General features: G+C 36.5%; 1 protein-coding gene across 6 annotated transcripts in view; it reads left to right on the top strand.

Annotated features, from left to right (window-relative positions):
• The first annotated feature begins 73 nt into the window (after positions 1 to 73).
• Positions 74 to 21,198, top strand: part of ECHDC1 (ethylmalonyl-CoA decarboxylase 1) — a 50,750-nt gene continuing 29,625 nt past the window's right edge. The window contains exons 1-6 of one of the 6 annotated variants that reach the window (XM_045499502.1): positions 74 to 181; positions 999 to 1,249; positions 8,099 to 8,314; positions 11,955 to 12,097; positions 14,527 to 14,579; positions 16,222 to 16,302. In XM_045499502.1, coding sequence (XP_045355458.1) covers positions 1,234 to 1,249; positions 8,099 to 8,314; positions 11,955 to 12,097; positions 14,527 to 14,579; positions 16,222 to 16,302 — 509 coding nt within the window. In that variant the 5' untranslated portion in view covers positions 74 to 181; positions 999 to 1,233. Of the gene's footprint in view, positions 182 to 294; positions 538 to 998; positions 1,250 to 1,509; positions 1,684 to 8,098; positions 8,315 to 11,954; positions 12,098 to 14,526; positions 14,580 to 16,221; positions 16,303 to 21,198 lie in introns of those variants that run through there. The other 5 variants (XM_045499500.1, XM_045499501.1, XM_045499504.1 and 2 more) reach the window with 5 other exon arrangements.

Here is a 21,198-nt window from a genome sequence, read left to right as displayed (position 1 = left end):
CTCCGGCTCGCTCAGGACCTAAGAGAGGGCCCACTCAAGCCCGCCACCACGCCGGGAAAATGGGGCGCTTCCTGGCGGGGCGGGATTTCCGGGATTCTCCCGCAGGAAAATGGAAAAAGGCGCGCGTGAGAGAGAAGGGATGCGGAAGAGCCTAAAGAAAACGAGAAGAGGAAGGACGGCGGTAGAGGGAGGGCCTGAGGCGGAACCAAGGGGAGGTTCCGGCAAGAGGGAAAGGGTCGCGGGGGAGCGGATAAAGGGGGCGGAAAGCGGAAGAGGGTCGTGGGGGAGCGGAAAAGGGGGTTGCCTGCTTCGAGGCGCACTGGACTGCGTGGCTGTAGGGGCTGCCCTTTAAGTGTCATCTAGGACAGGACTCTAGCTTGTCGGTGTGTCATGGGCTTTAACGCTTCTCGGTACGAATTACAAGCGGGGACCCGCCCGGGCTCACCGGCGCGTTCCTAGTGACGCAATCGCGGAGGTCCACTGCCCTCTGCTGGGCGTGGGGACGCAGTGCCGAGCGCCGCTGACGGACTTTGCGAGGTGAAGGAGGGCACTTGGGAAAAGAGTAGAACTTTTGTAAGGGTTGTGGCAAAATAGCCTACATTAGCATTTTCAAAAGAACGGGGAGACATGATTTTAACGCACTAGTTTAAATTCTAAATACTTTTAAGGCATAGACAGGGTGGGTGATGTTCCCTAGGACTTCTGGATTTGTCCTGTGTTATTTGTTTCGTCCAGCCGACTTTTCAGTAACAACAGAAAAATGTCCAAATCATTTTTGGTAAGGGTTCTTTAATTCTAAAATACTTGTGAGCCTCGAGAATCCTTTTAATGCTACACCACACACCAGGGTCACAAATGTAGGGGATTAAAACCACTGGTTACTTAAATTACGTATTTAAAGGGCTTATGGGACCTTGAGAAAAAAAGTGTATCAACCCCCCCAACTCCCTTTCTTTTCTAACTCTGAGAACCTCCTGTTTACCAACTGTTGGCTCTAGGTGCTAGAGATATAGAGATAAATGGCCTGGGCAAGAATAACAGAGGACCCCTTTTGTGAAACTTTGCACTCTATTGGAGGAAATAAGCTTTGGGGGAAGATGTAATCGTGAAGTCTACTGGGAGAGGGAGGAGCATAGCAAGAAAACAGCTGATCCTTTCTTGATCTCCCCTTGCCGGATCTGAAAGAGAAGTAGTTAATAGTTGCATTTCAGGAAGAGAAACCAGCTTGCAAGAATGGAGTTGAAACAGGGTGAGTGACGGGAATAATAAAGTGGATAGTTCTTTTGTGGACAGATTCTTAAACCTCCTAAGGCATTATGGATTCTTAATACTTGTTTGCCAAATTATTATTGTGTTACATTATTTGTCAAGCACCATTCTAAGCGTTGCAAAGGCCTTGCTTTCCAAAATCCCGTGGCAACGTCGATTAAACGAGTAATTATGGGGGGGGGGGGAAAGAATATAAATGCTGTGCAAGCAAACAGTAAGAGTATTTTATGTAGCCTAAGTATTAAAGGAGATGACTAGGAGTTACTCTGAGGAAGAAAAAAGTGTAACAGGTGAGGGGTCACATATATAGACGTGAGGAACAAAGAGAAAAACCTGAAGGATTTGAGAAACTAAAAGTTCATTTTGGCTGTATGAAGAGGTGTGTGTATGGTGGCATGTGATAAAGCTCGAAAGGTAGGTTATATAATGAGTCTCAAGTGAAACCAAAACTTGAAAAACAGGTCATGTTTGGACAGTCTTAAATAGAATCTTTCTGACTTTTTTGTTGTTTACCACCTCCCTCGGGCTAATTGTTTTCTTATTAAGTATGCATTTGTGTTAATTTTCTGTATTCAATAAATGCAACAGATGGTAAAACGGTTACAGATGGCTTTTAAGAGAAAAGCTAGCTTATTTCCTGTGCAGGGAGGGGAACTATTTGATCCTTTGCAAAACTTTAAAAAACAGTTGGAGAGAGTAACACATTTGATCTTGGATGTCAGGACCTTTCTTCTCTTTCCCTTTTCCAGTGGCTTGGTTGTGAGCTCATTCCACTGGTCTAACTCTGGCAGGACAGCAAAATATCCTTTACAACAAGTTTTAAACATACGTTTTGTCATGAATAAAGTTTATAAAATCATAAATTCCTCGGAACTTTTCCATTGCCTTACGATTCTGGAACAGATCCAAAATGCTGACTTTAACTACATCCTTACACAGAACCTGAATCTCAACCCTTGTTTGTACACATCTACTTTCAGACACTATAGTATTTTCATAGTGGCTGATACTTTATCATCTCCTTAGCACTGAACTCTTGTCTAATTTGGTCTTAGAATTTAGAATTGGGATGACGTATACATAATAGGCTATTACCAACTTTCTAGAATATGATTTCTAAACTTGAGGTCAGCAAACCTAGTGGGCTTAAGCAGTGCCCTCGAGTTTTTGTGGTACTCTTCTGTGGCACAGACAAGGAAATGTGAAGAGAGGAGAGAAAAGAAGGGAGAGTTAGTAGTGGAAGAAGGATAGGAATGGGGAAGGAGAGAAAAAAATGTTAGTCATATGTATATTTAATTTTGTAATGATTTAAAGTAAGGAGATAATAGATCTCATGGCATCTATGTCAATTGCCTTTGTGTTGTTAGATATTGGAGAGGTAATAGATGAGGATAGAACAGGCTCCTTACAAGAGAGAAGATATATTGTTTATTGATTTTATTATCCCACAAGAATAATTAAAAATGCTAATGATTTTGTAAGTCTTATTCCTTATTTTCTAGTTTAACTCTTTGTTCTTTTCCCTAAACAGAATATTGTGGAAAATACAGGCAAATTTAGTTTTTGAAAATAGCCATTGAAGTCCTTATCAAGTTTTGGGGGGCACTTTTTAAAATGCTGAAGTCATGGTAAATATGGAAAAGATCAGGACCTTTGCCTCAGTTGAATTTGCCATTGGGTTTCTGTTCTGTATCTGACATCCCCAGGAGCAAAGCATGCATAGAGCAAACTGGATATATTGTATTTGACTCTGACTGTCTTATGTAGGCCTTTCAGTTTTGTGAACTGACCTGACAAGTGATCTTATGAGCTTATTTTCCCTAGACTGGAGGCAGGCCCAAGGAACCCTGAGCCCTACTGTATTTGATCTTCTTCAAATGGGACAAGATAAAGGCAAAATCCCAGGTTCCTTTTATCACATAAACCTCAGAGAGAGAGAGAGAGAGAGGGCGCAGGGTGCGTGTGTGTGCAAAAGAAGGGAGAATAGAAAGAACTAAGCAAATTCAAAATAGCAGTCCCAGGGCAGATAGTTTCACTTTGTTGCCTGGTACACAGAGCTATAGAACACTGAAAACCAATATCCTCCTTTGGAAGGTGAAGAAGGGAAGGTGAGGCAAAATAGGTCAAATCTCAGGTTCCCCATTTAAGTTTGCCACAAATAGTTACTAAGTATTCACTTCAGTATCACTGGGTAAATTGCCTCTCATCCTGAGAAAGAGAATGTAACAGGCCAAGCCTGCCTTAAGATTCCTCTTGTGAGAGAAATCTTGTTACATAGTTAAAGAATGAAGACTGTTACTAACGAGCTCCTTGTAAGATATGTATTACCAACTGCACATATTATTGATAGGTAGAGTAATGTCTTACTATTTATTACTTCACTTATTAAAAAGTGTTAATATTTTTATTAATGAAACAATAGAAATTGTGTTGTGTGCAAACCCATTTTGTAAACATGAAAAGAAAATCATACCTTTGCGCATTTGTAACTACATATCCTGGACTTGGCATTTCCTAGAAAACCAACAGTGAAATGAACTTTTTCTATTTTGCAGACAGAGATCTTATATTTAGTTTAGAAAATGATGGTTAGGTACTGTCATCCCTTCACAGTAATAACCACATTAGGGGTCATTTAGTTCCACAAATATTAAATGTAAGCCTCTGTGTGCTAAAGGCTATGAATAATATGCAGTCCTGCCCATAAGAATTTTTTTATTTACTGGAGGCAGGAGCTGCATTTCTAACTCTTTATTATGTAGTTTCTGGTTATACATTGATTTTTAAGAAATATCACTGTCTTTAATAAGGACTCTTTATTAATTGCCAAACCGGCCAGAGACCAGACACACCTATGTGGTCGCTGATGCAATACTTGTGTTCTTTGTGTAGTATCTTCTATGTAAAGAACTAGAGTATTTAAGAAACTAGTTTTGAAATTGGCAGTTTAGAAGATTGGGAGAAATTACTGGTAAAACCAGAGACAGCCCCAAAGTTTGGAATGATATCCTTCAGTTAAAAAAGTTTATTGAGAAATGTAGCATACATGCATATAGTGAAAAATACATAAAAAGAGTTTAAAGAACAACAACAGAAGATGGATACCTATGTACCCATTACCTAGGTTAAGAAAAAAAAAAACATGTTCTGAGACCTAACTTTTTTAGTATGTGTTAGGTGACTCAGGCAATAGCTTTCTTCATTTTTAATGTTTTCATTTATTTTTACTCTTACCAACTATAATACAACTTGAATTTCAAATCATGAAACAAAAATAATCTTTTATGGAAATAACATATGAACAAAATTGCTGCACAATTTCATAACCATCTCATAAATATTTGATTTAATCAGATAGCCTATATATAAAATATGTTCTTGTCCATTCAAAAGGCTTGTGTTTCTATCTATGGAGTTACATGAAATAATGTCTCAAGTTTTAAAGGTTTTTATAAATTGACAATTCATTAAAAAATGCATATGTATTTGAAACAAAAGTAGAGAGTGAGAACTTTGAGAACTTTTGTGTTGTTTTCAAAATTTGACAAAAGGGTAAACTTTAATTGTGAAAAGGAAACGTGGGCCCTGTTTTGTTTTTTTCTAGATTTGTTTTGCGGAGAGAAGTGGAACTATACAATTTTTATGCTAACAGTTTAGTAGTAACATAATCTTACTGTTATGAAATGATACTCTGAAAATATGTAAAATGAGAGTATTTTAAAGGTGGCTCCCTCTGCCAATATTTTGGCCAAAGAAAAGCTGGTTTATATTTTCTTTTGGTTACTCCCCAGCAAAATTGGGATATTGCCTGATTTCTGTTGTGCTTCTGCTTAGAATTTTAAAACTTAGAATGAAGTGAAATAAAATATCGTAATATTTTATTTATATTTAATATTTTTTGATCCATTTTTGCCTATAGAAAATCCTTATATTTCATACTAAAAGTTTACTGGTGAAGAAGAAAAACGCTTTTATGAAGTTAAGACTATATTTTAAGTTTGATGTAAATCTCTAATAGAGCTTAATGAAAAGAGGGACTTTGTTCTGTTTTCAATTAGTTGAATTATTTTTGCTTTTTATGTGCATATTTTGTTTCCTTGATAAAACTAAAAAAATTTTGAGGGTAAAGTTACTTTTTTTTCTCTTTGAAACAGTTAGCAAAGGGGAGATCATTAGTAACTCAGTAAATACCCATTTAATCATTACTAATTATACTTTACCAAATGCTTTTATCATATGTATGTGTTTATACGTTAGGATTCCAGTCTATGAATTTCTTTTTGTTTCATTTTAATTTTTAAGTTTTTTTTTTTTTTAAGTTTATTTATTTATTTTGAGAGAGAAAGAGAGTTCTGTGCATGTTCAGGGGAGGGGCAGAGAAAGAGGGAGAGAGTGAGAACCCCAAGCAGGCCCCATGCTGTCTGTGCAGTGCCTGACATGGGGCTCAATCCCATGAACTGAGACCATGACCTGAGCCGAAATCAAGAATTGGATGCTCAACTGACTAAGCTACCCAGGTGTCCCTTAGGTTTTTAATTTAAGTAATCTCTACACCCAACAATAGGGCTTGAACTCATGACCCTGAAACTTGGAGGTCAAGAGTTGCATGCTGTTCTGACTAAGCCAGCCAGGTACCCTCCCCACCCCCACCAATCTATGAACTTCTTGGCCATTAAAACCTTCACATGAGTGTGGTTTCCTTAATGGTCCTCATTGCAACGAAACTATTCAACTACTGCCCATCCCCACCCCCACTCAGGCCTTTTTTTTTTCTTTTTCTTTTTTTTTAGAGTAGGCTCCATGCTCATTGTGGGGCTTGAACTCATGACCCTGAGATTCAGAGTTACATGCTTTATGTGCCCCTAACCCTTTTTTATTTTTTATCTACTTTAAATCTGGAAAAGAATACTATCTTGGTTTAAAATATCTTAATTGCTAATCTTGTCAAAACTTGTCTTTAGAAAAGCAAAGAATGCCTCACAACTTTTTTTCTTTTGCATTCTTGAGATTTTTTTTTCTTTCTTTTCTTTTATACTTACCATGCCCTAAATTCATACAGAATAGGTTCCAGCAGCTCAGGCTCCTTTTCATTGGTTCTCACCAAATGTGCTTCTCTGGGTGGAGCAGGCTAGCCCTTGAGTTGAACCCAAGTACCTTTCCCTTTGGCTTCCTTCTTTTTCTGATCATTTTCCTTCACATGCTTTAGGAAGTTATTTTGGCTTTTTTTTTTTTTTTTTTAAATGTTTATTTCTGAGGCAGAGAGCGAGCATGAGTGGGGGAGGGGCAGAGAAAGAGGGAGACACAGAATCAGAAGCAGGCTCCAGGCTCTGAGCTGTCAGCACTCAGCCTGATGCCAGTCTTGAACTCATGAGCCACAAGATCATGACTTAAGCCAAAGTTGGACACTTAACCGACTGAGCCACCCAGGTGACCCGGAATTTGGTTTTTCTACAAGTACCACTGGCCTCTAGACTTATACCTGGATTGCGGTGTTCTTTTCTTTAAAAAAATTTTTTTTTAATGTTTATTTACTTTTGAGAGAAGGAGACAGAGCGTGAAGGGGAGAGGGACAGAGAGAGAGAGGGAGACACAGAATTGGAAGCAGTCTCCAGGCTCTGAGCTGTCAGCACAGAGCCCGATGTGAGGCTCGAACCTACAAGCTGTGAGATCATGACCTGATCAAGATCATGACCTGAGCCGAAGTTGGAAGCTTAACTGACTGAGCCACCAGGCTATTTGCCCAATAATTTTATTGCAGTGTTTAGCAATCAGTATAAGTCAGCTGCAGCCCAACCAAATAATTCCATTTTTAGATAGAGCCAACAGAATGCATGCATTAGGATAGATTGAGGTGTATTCATATAAAATACAAAGAGTAATGGACTGTTTAGACTGTAAATACACATAATGATGTCGCAAACCTAGTTGAAAAGGCACAAAATAATATATACTATTGAATATATATAAAATTCAAAAATAGAAAAACGAATCTAGGGTATTAGAAGTCAGGATAGTTGTTATCTTTGTTTGGAGTTGTGACTGAGAGAGGACACAACAGACCTGAGTTTCATGTTCTGTTTCTTGGTCTGGGTATTACTGACTTAAGTGTTTTTACCTTATGAAATTTATGATTTGAGCTGTATCCTATGACTTGTTTACTGTTCTGAATGTATGTTTTAGGTCAACAAAAATGCTTACATAGGGCAAAAAAACCTATGGGCTAAGGTGAGATTGCCCAGGATGTATATATAAAGTGAGAAGAGTGACAGAATGCTGAGGAACAAAGAAACCATGCACATATTCCTATTTCTTTCCCCATTTTCCTCAGTTTTTCCTATGAAAGCTTTGCATAAGGTAAGGATAATGCTAAGAATGAAACTTCTGTTAGAGAATGGGATTGCCCTTGTAGCATTTCTGCATAGAGACTGTTTCCAAGGAGACATTGGACAATTTATTCTTAGATTTTGCAAAAGTCAAAGAGTTGGAGGAAGAACTACTATCATGAGAAAGACTTACCAGGAAGCAGGAGATGGTGCTAAACACAGAACAGCAACATTTTTCTAAATCTTCCTAGTGTATTGGATCCCAGTCAGTGCACTGTAACTATATCATCATCTCTCAGTGATATACTGAAATGATATACTTTGTGAATTATTTGGTTTGAGGAGGCAAAACAGAAGGATTTCCATACCGACCATCTCCTCAGAGTGCTTTTACGAGTGGGAAAGTACTCCCAATTAAACAGAAAGGTCTATCACTAAAACCTATTAACATACAATATTGGAAAAGTGTTCATCTGGACCACTGCATACTTCTTTCTGTTTTCCAGAAATGGCAAGAAGTCTTTTGAAGACATCATCTGTGAGGACAAAATTACTACATCAAACGGGATTGTCACTTTATAATACATCCCATGGCTTCCATGAAGAAGAAGTAAAAAAAAAACTTGAGCAGTTTCCTGGTGGATCCATTGACCTTCAGAAGGAAGATGGTGGTATTGGCATTCTTACCCTGAACAATCCAAGTAAAATGAATGCCTTCTCAGGTATAGAGATCTTTCTTTTGCTAAAGAATGACAGTAAATCTAAGCTGCTATCACATATTTTTATCTCTAGTGACAATTCTTGAATGTTGTGGTACTCTTGGAACACATACACTCACACTGAAAACCCAAACCATCACTTGAACCAGGAACATTTTTTATTAATTGTGAATATTTTAATCTTTTTAAAAAATCCATGAATACCGATGTTGATAAAAAGGAAACTTGGAAATTAATCTTGCACTTGCCAATGTATTGCAGCATTTCCTGACTCTTAGATACTGGTAAATACCTTCTGTTTGCCAAGCAGCATTCTTGGGCATGTAAGAATTTCCTGTTTAAGGGACCTGAAAGTCCAGGACATGTGGTAATTTGTAATTTTGTGCCAAAGCTCAAATTTGAACTATGCTATTGTGATGTTATGCAAGAGCTGAGTGAGTAACACTGCTGACTCTAGCATTTCTCCCTGCTTCAAGATGATTTTGGCAATTTCTGTCTGTCAGTGATGTACCTTGTGTACCTTGTTGGTTGTTAATGATGTTGTACAAGAGCTAATAAATAACCTTGCTGACTGCCCAGTCAAGGTGACTTCGGCAATTTGCCTGTTATGCCCGTCATGGAGGGTAAATTATATTCTGTAGTATTTGAAATACTGAGCTTAAAAATACCTCTATAAATTTTCATACCTTGAGACCTAATTTAGTAGACTGTAAACTTTGTAAGTTAGTCATGGTGGATCTTTAAAACGCAAGATAACTTTTCTTTTCTCTTATCATAATTCAGAGATGTCTCTCTCTCTCTTAGTGCTATCCAGTAGAAGTATACACAGATGTGAACCACATATGTAAATTTAAATTTTCTGGTAGCCATATTTTTATTTTTATTTAAAAAAAATTTTTTTAACGTTTATTTATTTTTGAGACAGAGAGAGACAGAGCATGAACGGGGGAGGGTCAGAGAGAGGGAGACACAGAATCTGAAACAGGCTCCGGGCTCTGAGCTGTCAGCACAGAGCCTGACGCGGGGCCTGAACTCACGGAACGTGAGATCGTGACCTGAGCCGAAGTCGGACGCTTAACCGACTGAGCCACCCAGGCGCCCCACGGTAGCCATATTTTTAAAAAGTAAAAGGAAACAGGTGAAATTAGTTTTAATAAAGTACTTTATTATCCCTGTATATTAATAGTTCAACATGTGACTCATATGAGAAATTATTTATATGTTGTTTTCCCTTTTTTTATACCAACTTTTTGAATGTGGTGTGTACTTTACACATAAACGCACATCTCAGTTTAGACTAGCCACATTTCAAGTGCTCAGTAGCTAGATATGGATGGTGGCTACTTTATTGGACCATGCAACTCCATACCCTCAATTGGTTCAGAGAATAAAAGCCAATTTTAATATTAACCTAGGAAAAATAAAATTAGAAAAGACTGCTCTAGAAAATTAGACTAGATTAATAGTCTAATTTACTACTGAATAGGTACAAATAATTTATATTAGTAAAGATTTTTATTCAAATGGAAACAAATACTAATTTGATGGCTGATGTTTAAAATGAATACAAGCAGAGATGCTTTGACTTGGGTAATGGTGTTTGGTTGACTTGGTCTGGGAGAAGTTGAGTGAGTCCCACACCACACAATTTTCAAACCTCAAGGCTCTGGTTTGAAAATTACCCAACCAGCTACTCTTTAAGGTTTCTTCTAACACTTAATGCTTAGTTTACCAGAGTAGAAAAAGATGAGTTCAAGATTAACTACTGGTATAGATGTCTCATACTTAAGGCCATTTTTTTAGAAGCTTAAATATTAGGGATGATTGAAGGTCCATATTTATCTATATAGATTTATTCTTGTGCTAAATGACTGTGTTTTTTAAATTATTTATTTTTATTTTTATTTTTTTGTTAAATGCTACTGGACTGTATAAATTTTGAGAGCAAGAACTATATTTATAAAACACCTAGAACATCCTTGGGAAGGGCTACTATTTTAGTTAGGTCATAATTAGCAGTTGGAAAGGATTCTAACTTTCTATACATGTGGAATCTACTTGTGAATCAATAACATTAATATTTATTGTGGAACTACTTCCTTACTGGTTACTTCAGAAAATGGCAAAGAAAATAATAGTTCTTGATATCCTGGGGTTTATGTTCCAGAATAGTATACATAGTTTAATGGGGCCTGTATACTAACTAAGTTTTGGAACCTTGTGATACAGAGAGTCTTTGCCAGTTTTAACCTTCTGTTATGATCTTTATATTGGCTTCTAAAATATTTTCTTACAAAGAGTAAACTTAATCATGTTGACAGCATTATGAACTTTATGAACTTGGAAGACCACCACAGACAAGAATTATAGTCCTGGGGCGCCTGGGTGGCACAGTCAGTAAAGCGTCCGACTTCAGCCAGGTCACGATCTCGTGGTCCGCGAGTTCGAGCCCCGTGTCAGGCTCTGGGCTGATGGCTCAGAGCCTGGAGCCTGTTTCCGATTCTGTGTCTCCCTCTCTCTCTGCCCCTCCCCCGTTCATGCTCTGTCTCTCTCTGTCCCAAAAAATAAATAAAAAACGTTGGAAAAAAAAAAAAAAAAAGAATTATAGTCCTTCCGATTCCCATTTAAAATTTGTTCATTATAAAGAAACTCCAGTAGAATTTCGGAATGATATCAAGGTGAAAATGTAATCTATAAATCGTAGCATTGATGGTTGGTAGGCATCTTATTGGCAGCCTATGAAGTACTTTCAGCGTATGCCTTGGGCTACTCAGAGCATAGTCTGTCAGCTGTGGAACAAGATGCTATGTACTATCCCTTTCCTGAACTAACATCTATTATAATAGTTCTCATGTGGGTAGAGTAGGAATGTTATACTTTGTTTTGTATACCATATACCCAATAGATTGTAAGATCTCAGTCTTCTGGGGCAGAAGTGTATTTGAATTAGGAATACAGGCATAACTCTTGTTATGAGCTTGTTGATTTTAATAATGCTTGTTGAGCTTGTTGCCTAAGACAACGTGTACTATTGTGAAGTCAGGACTATATTTGATTTAAAAAAAAATTTTTTTTTAATTTTTATTTATTTTTGAGACAGAGAGGCAGAGCATGAATGGGGGAGGGCCAGAGAGAGAGGGAGACACAGAACTGAAGCAGGCTCCAGGCTCCGAGCTGTCAGCACAGAGCCCAACGCGGGGCTCGAACTCACAGACCTTGAGATTGTGACCTGAGGGGAAGTCGGAGGCTCAACTGACTGAGCCACCCAGTTGCCCCAGGACTATATTTGATTTTTACCTAAGGAATAATTTTTTCTTACCACCATACCCTTACTTATTTAATTTTCTTATTCCTAGGACATGTATGATATATTCTCATTTTCTACCTAGCTATGTGTTTGTGTGATTTCTTAATTCAGACAGAGAAAGAGAAAGATTACTAACATTGTAAACTTTGAAAGCAGGGGCTGTCATGTATACCTCTTTTGTGTATACCCCATGGTACCAACACAATAGGCATTTGATAGATGTTTAGTAAATATTTATCAAACGTAGGATCTAAGAGTCATGTTTGGTGCCTGATGGCTTTAAATTATTTCTGTTTTTCTGATATGTACTTTGATTCGTCTTCTTCTCTGTGGCAGGAGTTATGATTCTACAACTTCTGGAAAAAGTGATTGAATTGGAAAGCTGGACAGAGGGGAAAGGTCTCATTGTCCGTGGGGCAAAAAATACTTTCTCCTCAGGATCTGATTTGAATGCTGTGAAAGCACTAGGGACTCCAGAGGCAAGTATTCTATGAATTGTGCACTAGATTCCACATGCGTGTCAGATATTTATCACTGAGATATTGATGTTTTACATATGGTTATTATGATAGCTGTCATCATAATAATCAGGATAATGTTAAGAGGCTTCCAAAGGTCAGAGGTTTTAGTTTTCTTCTTATAGATTAGGTTGCAATATTGTAAAGTAATGGAGGGGAAGAAAAGGAAGGGCAAGAAGATTAGCAATCACTAAAGCCCATTAAAACCAGCAGGAATTTGAATTCTTTTAAGTGGAAGACCCTTAGCATCTCATGATGAGGAATTTTATATGAGGTACATATATAAAGTACCCAGCAATGCTTTTGCATGTAGTAGGCTTCAACAAATGGTAATGATTAAAACATTTGCTTTTGAACTGCGCTGATAGAAAAGGAATCCTAATCATCTTCCATTATCTTTCAAGGAACCTAGGAACTTCCACCCATATCTCCTAGGTTAAAAAAAAAAAAAAGGTGTTGGGGGGAGGAAGGAAAAGGAAAAATTTAATCATTGCCATTTAATTATAGGTTTGGGCTGTATATAGGTAATGATGTTTTATTTTCATTTATTTTTTTATTTATTTTTTATTTTTTATTTTAACGTTTAATTTATTTTTGAGGCAGAGAGAGACAGAGCATGAACGGGGGAGGGGCAGAGAGAGAGGGAGACACAGAACTGGAAGCAGGCTCCAGGCTCTGAGCCATTAGCCCAGAGCCCCATGCGGGGCTTGAACTCACGGACCGCGAGATCGACCTGAGCTGAAGTCGGACGCTTAACCCACCGAGCCACCCAGGCGTCCCTGTAATGATATTTTAATGGTGTTCTACAGCTCATACTGCTCTGTGTAGTATATGATCTGTATTTGCATAAAAATGTGAGGAAAGAGCTCTCTTTTGGTAATTTTTATAAGACTTGGATTTGAATGCTGGTTTCAACACTTTCTGGGTAAGTGATTAGAAAAATCACTCAATCTTTCTAAATCTTATTTTAGCTGAAGCATTGGGGATAAATGAAACTTTCAAGGAAGAAATATTAGATAAAGAAGAGAAAGAGAATCATGGATTTGATTTTGGGGAATACATGCATTTACTGGATTAGCTGAATGAGAAAAGAAAACTGAAAAGGAAAAATCAAAGAAATAGGAAGAGAATCAGGAGTGGGAAATATTGCTAGAAACTAAAAGGATTTCAAAACACAGAATTTGGTCAAAGCAAGCTACCATGTGTTAATGGAGACAGGAACATAAGGATAAGGAAAAAGCCATTTCACAAATAGAAGATTATTAGAAACTTTTGAGGGGAGTCTTTTGAGAGGTTAGGGCCATCAACCTCTGTGCAGTTGATAATCTGCATATAACTTGACTCCAATAACTTAACTTCTAATAGTTTATTGTTGAATGGGAAGCTTTACCAATAACAAACAGTAGATTAACATGTTTTCTATGTTATAGTTATTATATACTGTATTCTTACAATAAAGTAAGTTACAGAAAAAAAGCGTTATTAGGAAAATCATAATGGGGCACCTGGGTGGTGGCTCAATTGGTTGAGCATCCGACTTTAGCTTTTGACTCAGGTCACTATCCTAGGGTTGTGAGATTGAGCCCTGTGTTGGGCTCCGTGCTGAGTGTGGAGCCTGCTTGAATTGAATGTGGATTGTGCTTGAGATTCTGTCTCTCTCTCCCTTTGCCCCTTCCACCTCACCCTGCTTGGGCATGCTGTCTCTCTCTAGGGTAAAAAAAAATAAAATCATAAGAGAATACATATTTACAGTACTGGACTATAAAAAATCCACATATAAGTGGACCCATGCCATTCAAACCTGTGTTGTTCAAGGGTCAACTGTACTTTTAAGAAATTTGTTTTTTTTTTTTTTAATTTTTTTTTAATGTTTATTTATTTTTGAGACAGAGAGAGACAGAGCATGAATGGAGGGGCAGAGAGAGAGGGAGACACAGAATCAGAAGCAGGCTCCAGGCTCTGAGCCATCAGCCCAGAGCCTGACGCGAGATCGTGACCTGAGCTGAAGTTGGACACTCAACTGACTGAGTCACCCAGGCGCCCCAGAAATTTGTTTTTTATATATTCTTAGGAGATCAGAATTTGGGATAACAGGTGGTGTATCTTATACTTCTTTCCCCCAAATTACCTTGAGTAGAACTTCACACTCTTCTGGGGTATGTAATATGACTCTCATGTCCAAGTCTTTGCTAATATCTCATGCAGAGCTCAAGGAGCCCTAGAAAGTCAACAAAATCAAATACTACATCATTTGCATTTCTAACAGCATCAAAGAATTTTAAATGAAAACCTCATAAAAAAAAATTGGGTATATTTTTGGCTTTGTTGTTAAGTATTTCATATATAATACATTTACGTTATAATGTGTTTATGCTTATTCTTATTTAAAGGATGGAATGACCATATGTATGTTCATGCAGAACACCTTAACAAGATTTATGAGGTAACGTATCTTTCTTTATGATTTCTAAAAAAAAAAAAACAAAAATAGCTCTTATTTGTTCTGTTTTGCACCAGTTAAAAAATACTTGATTTTTAAATTATATTTATTTTAATGATGAACTATTTATTTGTGCCATCAAGGAGAGCCATTTAATGAAATGTTGGTGAAGTATGCACAGTTGCTTAAAAGATAAGAGAAGGGAGAGATAAAAAGAATTTAAGACATGGCACTTTTCCTGAAGAGCTTATATTACTAGCTATATTTAGGCATAGCCATGGGAAAGTTAAATACTGATATTAGAGCAGAATAAGGACACTGTTCAGGAGATGACACATAAAGATTACCTCATATTCAAAATTAGTAGAACGTATGGTGAAGTGGTGTATATCCAGAAGAGAGAGGAAAAGCCCTATGGATTGGTGATGGCTTTTACCAATTCCTGAGGAAAATGGATTCACTTTGCATCTAGATGAAGAAGAAAAGACAGAAAATTCTTCTTGGCTTATCACTATGCATTTGGGGTTACAAACTATGACGTTTTGGCTAATTAGCTTTCTACTTCTGTATTCCAAATGTAACTAATTTAAAAATTATAAAAAATAAGGAAATTCATGTTATTTAGCATATTTACTAGTGGGGCATCAGTCTATATTTGTTTTTTTCATAGTTTTTGTACCACTTCACCTTCCCTTCGCTATGATTTGAATTTTTCTTAGAGAAATCTTAAAAGTGTTTTTAATCCTTTGTATTTAGAAACATAATCTGTTAATAAATTTCCCATTACTTTAGGCCTGCAGATTTGCGTTTTGGTTAGAACCTACAGAATATTCCATACTTTCAAGGCACTTTATTTATTTATTTATTTTTTTTTAGTTTTTTTCTTCTTTCAAGGCATTTTAGATTTATGTTGTAATGTATATTCCTCCAGGAGTGGTTCTTTGCAAAGAGAAAAGGTGAAGAGATTTCTTTTTACCACAGACCCATTCCTTTCCATAGGATTAGATATTAATCATTTCACTGAGTAATAAAAAGACTTTTGGTAAGAATCTTTATAATACAGTTTTGGAGCTCAGTCTTCTCTACCACATTTCCTCCCTTTGGATATAGCCTTAAATTTTGCCATCTAAAACTTGACATCAATACAAATGCAGTAAGATAAGGTCCCATTGAATTACTCCTGATTGCCAGCTGCTGAGAAGTTGTAGAAACTGTATATTATATTTAAAAAATTCATTTGGAAGGAAGTCATGATATATAGTTACAAAATACAGTAATGTACAAAAAATATAAAGTATATAATATATCATGTATAGTATATATTATACTTTATAAATTTTATTTATATTACATATTATATATGTGTAATATGTATAAAATATAGTTAATAGCTTAAACTATATAATGATTCAGGGAGGTAGTATGATAAACTTACATAGCATTTAGTATGAATTATTATATCTTAAGAATTAGACTGCTTTATTTGTCATGATATACAGGCTCAAGGTTCCACTATCCTTTGAGGTGTGTTACAAACATAGTTCAATAATTTGTTTCTACTGTAGTTCAAGTTTTTCAAAAATAATATTTGTAAATTAATATTTAAATGAAAAATATTAACATCCATTTTTCCTTCAATAAACAGACTCCCTTTAATAAGTGTTGCGCTGGTTCAAGGTCGGGCATTGGGTGGAGGAGCAGAATTTACTACAGCATGTGATTTCAGGTAAGGTGAAAATTGCTTTACTCCCTCCACAAATATAATCAACATGCTCAAATTTATATTTTGCTTGAATATAAATATTGTATATATTCTTAAACAAGATGATCAGTTAGTGAATATTTTCTTTTGTCTATTATTAAAGTAGATAATTTTAGTCAATCTAGTATAATAATAACTCTATCATTACTTTATTACTATACATTTCAAAAAGTTAACAAATGATTTTGAGCAAATGAAATCCATGTTAGCAAAATTCCTAGGGAAGGAAGTCAATGAAATGTATGAAACTTTAAGATTCAAAAGAATTATACAGAGAAAAATAAAACACTAAAAAAGAGAAAACAGAATGGAGAAAGAGACACCGCTTTTTCCAATAGTCCTCTTACCAGTAGAGGGAGGTTCTCCTTTTGGTGATGTGTAGTAACTTTGTGGAACTTTTGGACTGGTTAGGGAATGAAATTAGAGAAAATTATTTGGGACCAATAGCCCTCAGTTTCCAGAATTCTTTTTTAATATCGGATAGCTATATTTTATAGGAATGATGTTCTGTAGAATCTAATGCTTTACTTGTGCTTGAAACTATGTTCTTAGTTACTATTCCTAAGACCTGCTAGCTGAGCTATAAGGAGAACCATTATAGTGTTCTTTGATCTGTACAAATATGGAAGGCAGTACATATAGCTTATATAGCAAGCATAATTGGGAATAAAATGGCAAAACAGTAAAGAGCCCGAGCACTGGAGTCAGATAGACTTAGGTTCAATCCCAGTTTCCCACTTTTTTCTATAGTTGACCCTTGAATAACCTGAGTTTGATGCACGGGTCCACTTATACAGGGTTTTTTTTCAATAAATACAGAACAGTATTGTAAATGTATTTTCTCTTCCTTATGATTTTCTTAGTAGCATTTTCTATTCTCTGGCCTACTTTATTGTAACAATACAGTATATCATACATATAACATTCAAAGTATATGTCAGTTGACTGCTTATGTTATTGATAAGGCTTTTGGTCAACAGTAGGCTATTAGTAGTTAAGTTTTGGGGGAGTTAAAGTTCTACACAGATTTTTGACTGCATGGGGAGTAAATGCTCCTAACCCTCACATTGTTCAAGGTTCAACTGTATTTGACTTTAAATAAATAACTAGTTTGTCTAAGTCTCAGTTTCTTTATAAAATACAAATAATCTCTGCTAAATATCTATAAATGATTTAATATGTAGATGTTTAGCATAAACTTAACCTAGGTACACATTGATGTACACATGATATTGATTAGATTATAGATAAGATTACCTTACTACTCTTTTACACTTTTACAAAAATGCCAGTGTAGGAATATTTTGGCATAGTTTTAAACTTACTAATTCTCTTTTCACTAGGGATGCTTTTCAGCCGTAAGGCTAATCCTGGTCTTACTCCTTTTTTCTTATTCATTATACACTTGATGCTGGAAGGAAAATGTTGGAGCATACACTAAGAGGAGACTTTCATTGTTTAAAATTTTTACTTCCCTTTCAGATACTAAAGAAAAAGCATTGTCCCCTGGCACGTGGTGTGGTAGACTAGAGGAAAAATAGTTGAGGTGACTAATTCAGATCTTTTGTTCCATTTCAGTTCTGTTTCTTTGAATCACAAAGTTTCATGTTTTCATAGTTCAGATTCCTTTTTTTTTTTTAAGTTTTTTTAAATGTTTATTTATTTTTGAGAGAGTGAGAGAAACAGAGTGTGAGCAGGGGATGGGCAGAACTGAGGGAGACACACAATCTGAAGCAGGCTCCAGGCTCCGAGCTGTCAGCACAGAGCCCGACGCAGGGCACGAGATCGTGACCTGAGCTGAAGTTGGAAACATAACTGACTGAGCCATCTAGGTGCCCCTAAAGTTCAGATTTTTTAAAAAATTAAAAAAAATATATTTTTAATTTATTTTTTTTCAAAGTTCAGATTCTTAAAGTATATAAGCTAAATCTTATAATCTATCTATTGTACTAAAATGCTATGAAAATAGTCATGGTAATATAAAAGATACTCATCAAAAAGAAAAAAACCTATAATTAAAAATACCTAAAGATGTATATTTTTTAATCAAAGACTTTTTTAGCCTTCATTTTAAGAAGTTTTAAATCACTTTTGTTGTGGCATAATTTCCATTCTATACTGTGTAACCATCTCTACAATCCAGATATAGAACATTTTTACCAACCCTACGTGTTTGCATGTACCATTTCCCAGTAAGTTAGCACCTTAGTCCAAGGCAAACACTGATCACCTTTTTACTCTAAATTAGATTTGTTTTTTTGGTTTATTTTTAGCATTTTATATAAATAGGTTCATTTAGTATGCTTGCGTGTGTGTCAGGCTTCCTTCATTCAGCGTAATTATCTTGAGATTTATCAGTTATGTATCATGTATCACTACATCATTCCTTTTTTTTTTAATTTTTTTTTTTAACCTTTATTTTTGAGACAGAGACAGAGCATGAACAGGGGAGGGTCAGAGAGAGAGGGAGGCACAGAATCCGAAACAGGCTCCAGGCTCTGAGCCATCAGCACAGAGCCCGACGCAGGGCTTGAACTCACGAACCGCGAGATCATGACCTGAGCCGAAGTCGGACGCTTAACCGACTGAGCCACCCAGGCACCCCTACATCATTCCTTTTTAATGTTGAAAAGCTTTTTATTGCATGGATATACTACAGCTTGTTTTCTTTTCTTTTTTTTTTTTTTTTAAAGCTTATATATTTATTTTGAGAGAGACAGAGACAGTATGAGTCAGGGAGGGGCAGAGAGAGAAGGAGAGACAGAGAATCCCAAGCAAGCTCCATGCTGCCAGTGCAGAGCCGGACACGGAGCCTGAACTCACAAAACCGTGAGATCATGACCTGAGCCAAAACCAAGAGTCTGACACTTAACCAACTGAGCCACTCAGGTGCCCACTACAGTTTGTTTTCAAGATTCACCTGTGTTATTCCATATTATTGGTGGTTTATTCATTTTGTTGCTCAGTAGTATGGCTTTCTATGCATATTATGTATTATTATTACTATATATTATAGGTAAAAGTCTATATAAGTCAAATATATGGCATATTTTTGTCAAATAGATGTATTGTGAATATTCTTTCAGCCTTTTTATTTTGTTATTAGTGTTTTTCAAAGAGCTGAGATTTTTAATTTTTATAATATTTTTAGCTCTCAGTTTGTAATAATTACAGACTTATGTGAAAGTTGCAAAATTTACATAGATAATTCCTATATAACTTTGACTCAGTTTTTCCAGATGTTAATATCATACATAACCACAGTACAATTATTAAACCAGGAAATTGATATTGTTACAAAACTTTTAACTCATCTATAGACCTCATTCGAAGTTTTTCAATTGTCGTACTAATGTCTTTTTTCAAGTCCAGGATCTAATCAGGCATCTATTTTGTTTGATGTAAATATAGTCATCCCAGCTTTCTTTTTTTTTTTTTTTTTTTTTTTTTTAAATTTTTTTTTTTCAACGTTTATTTATTTTTTTGGGGACAGAGAGAGACAGAGCATGAACGGGGGAGGGGCAGAGAGAGAGGGAGACACAGAATCAGAAGCAGGCTCCAGGCTCTGAGCCATCAGCCCAGAGCCCGACGTGGGGCTCGAACTCACGGACCGCGAGACCGTGACCTGGCTGAAGTCGGACGCTTAACCGACTGCGCCACCCAGGCGCCCCAATCATCCCAGCTTTCTTATGATTAACATTTCTGTGGTATATCTTTTTCTGTCGTTTCATTTTATCTATCTATTTATTTTTTAACATTTATTTATTTTTGAGAGACAGACAGAGCATGAGTGGGGGAAGGGCAGAGAGAGAGGGAGACACAGAATCCGAAGCAGCCTCCAGGCTTAGTACAGAGCCCAATGCGGGGCTCGAACTCACATACCGTGAGATCATGACCTGAGTCGAAGTTGGATGCTTAACTGACTGAGCCACCCAAGTGCCCCTGTTCATTTACTTTTAAATGTTTATTTATTTTGAGAGAAAGAGATAGAGAACAAGTGGGGGGGGGGCAGAGAGAGAGGGAGACAGAATCTTAAAACAGGCTTTGCACTGCCAGTGTGGAACCCGATGTGGGACTCAAACCCATGAACTGTGAAATCACAACCTGAGCTGAAACCAAGAGTCTGATACTTAACCAACTGAGCCACCCAGGCTTTCCTGTATTGTATTATATTGTATTGTATTGTATGTATGTATGTATGTATGTATGTATTTATTTTTATTATTATTATTTTTTTATGTTTATTTTTAAGAGAGAGAGTGTGCACACAAGTAGGGGAGGGGCAGAAAGAAAGGGAAACACAATCTGAAGCAGGCTCTAGGCTCTGAGCTGTCAACACAGAGCCTGACACAGGACTCAATCTCATGGACTGTGAGATCATGACCTGAGCAGAATTCAAGACATTTAACCCACTGAGCCACCCAGGCGTACCCCCCAGTTTCCTTTTGTTTTAACCTATGCTATATGTAGTTAGTAGACATTATATATTTGAGTGTTGTTTTTTTTTTTTTTATCCAGTCTGACAATCTCTGTCTTTTAATTGGAGTGTTTACACCATATATATTCATTGTTATTGATATAATTGGGTTTAAATCTATCATCCTGGTGTTTGTTTTCTGTTTGTCTCGTCTTTCTTACTTTTCTGCCTCATTATAGATTCTTTTTTATGTTCCTATTTTATCTCTAATAATCACTATACCATTTCAGCAGTCTTCAAAGCATCTTCACCAGGAATAGGTTCAATCTCAAGAAACCACTTTCTCTGCTCATCTGTAAGAATCAGCTCCTCATCTGTTCAAGTTTTTTTTATCATGAGTTGCAGCAATTCATCTTTAGGCTTCACTTCTAATTCTAGTCTTC

The sequence above is a fragment of the Leopardus geoffroyi genome, chromosome B2 (genome assembly GCF_018350155.1).
Source record: "Leopardus geoffroyi isolate Oge1 chromosome B2, O.geoffroyi_Oge1_pat1.0, whole genome shotgun sequence".
Lineage (NCBI taxonomy): Eukaryota > Metazoa > Chordata > Mammalia > Carnivora > Felidae > Leopardus > Leopardus geoffroyi.
Note: the sequence above shows the minus strand (reverse complement) of the source record. Positions and strands in the feature narration are given on the sequence as shown.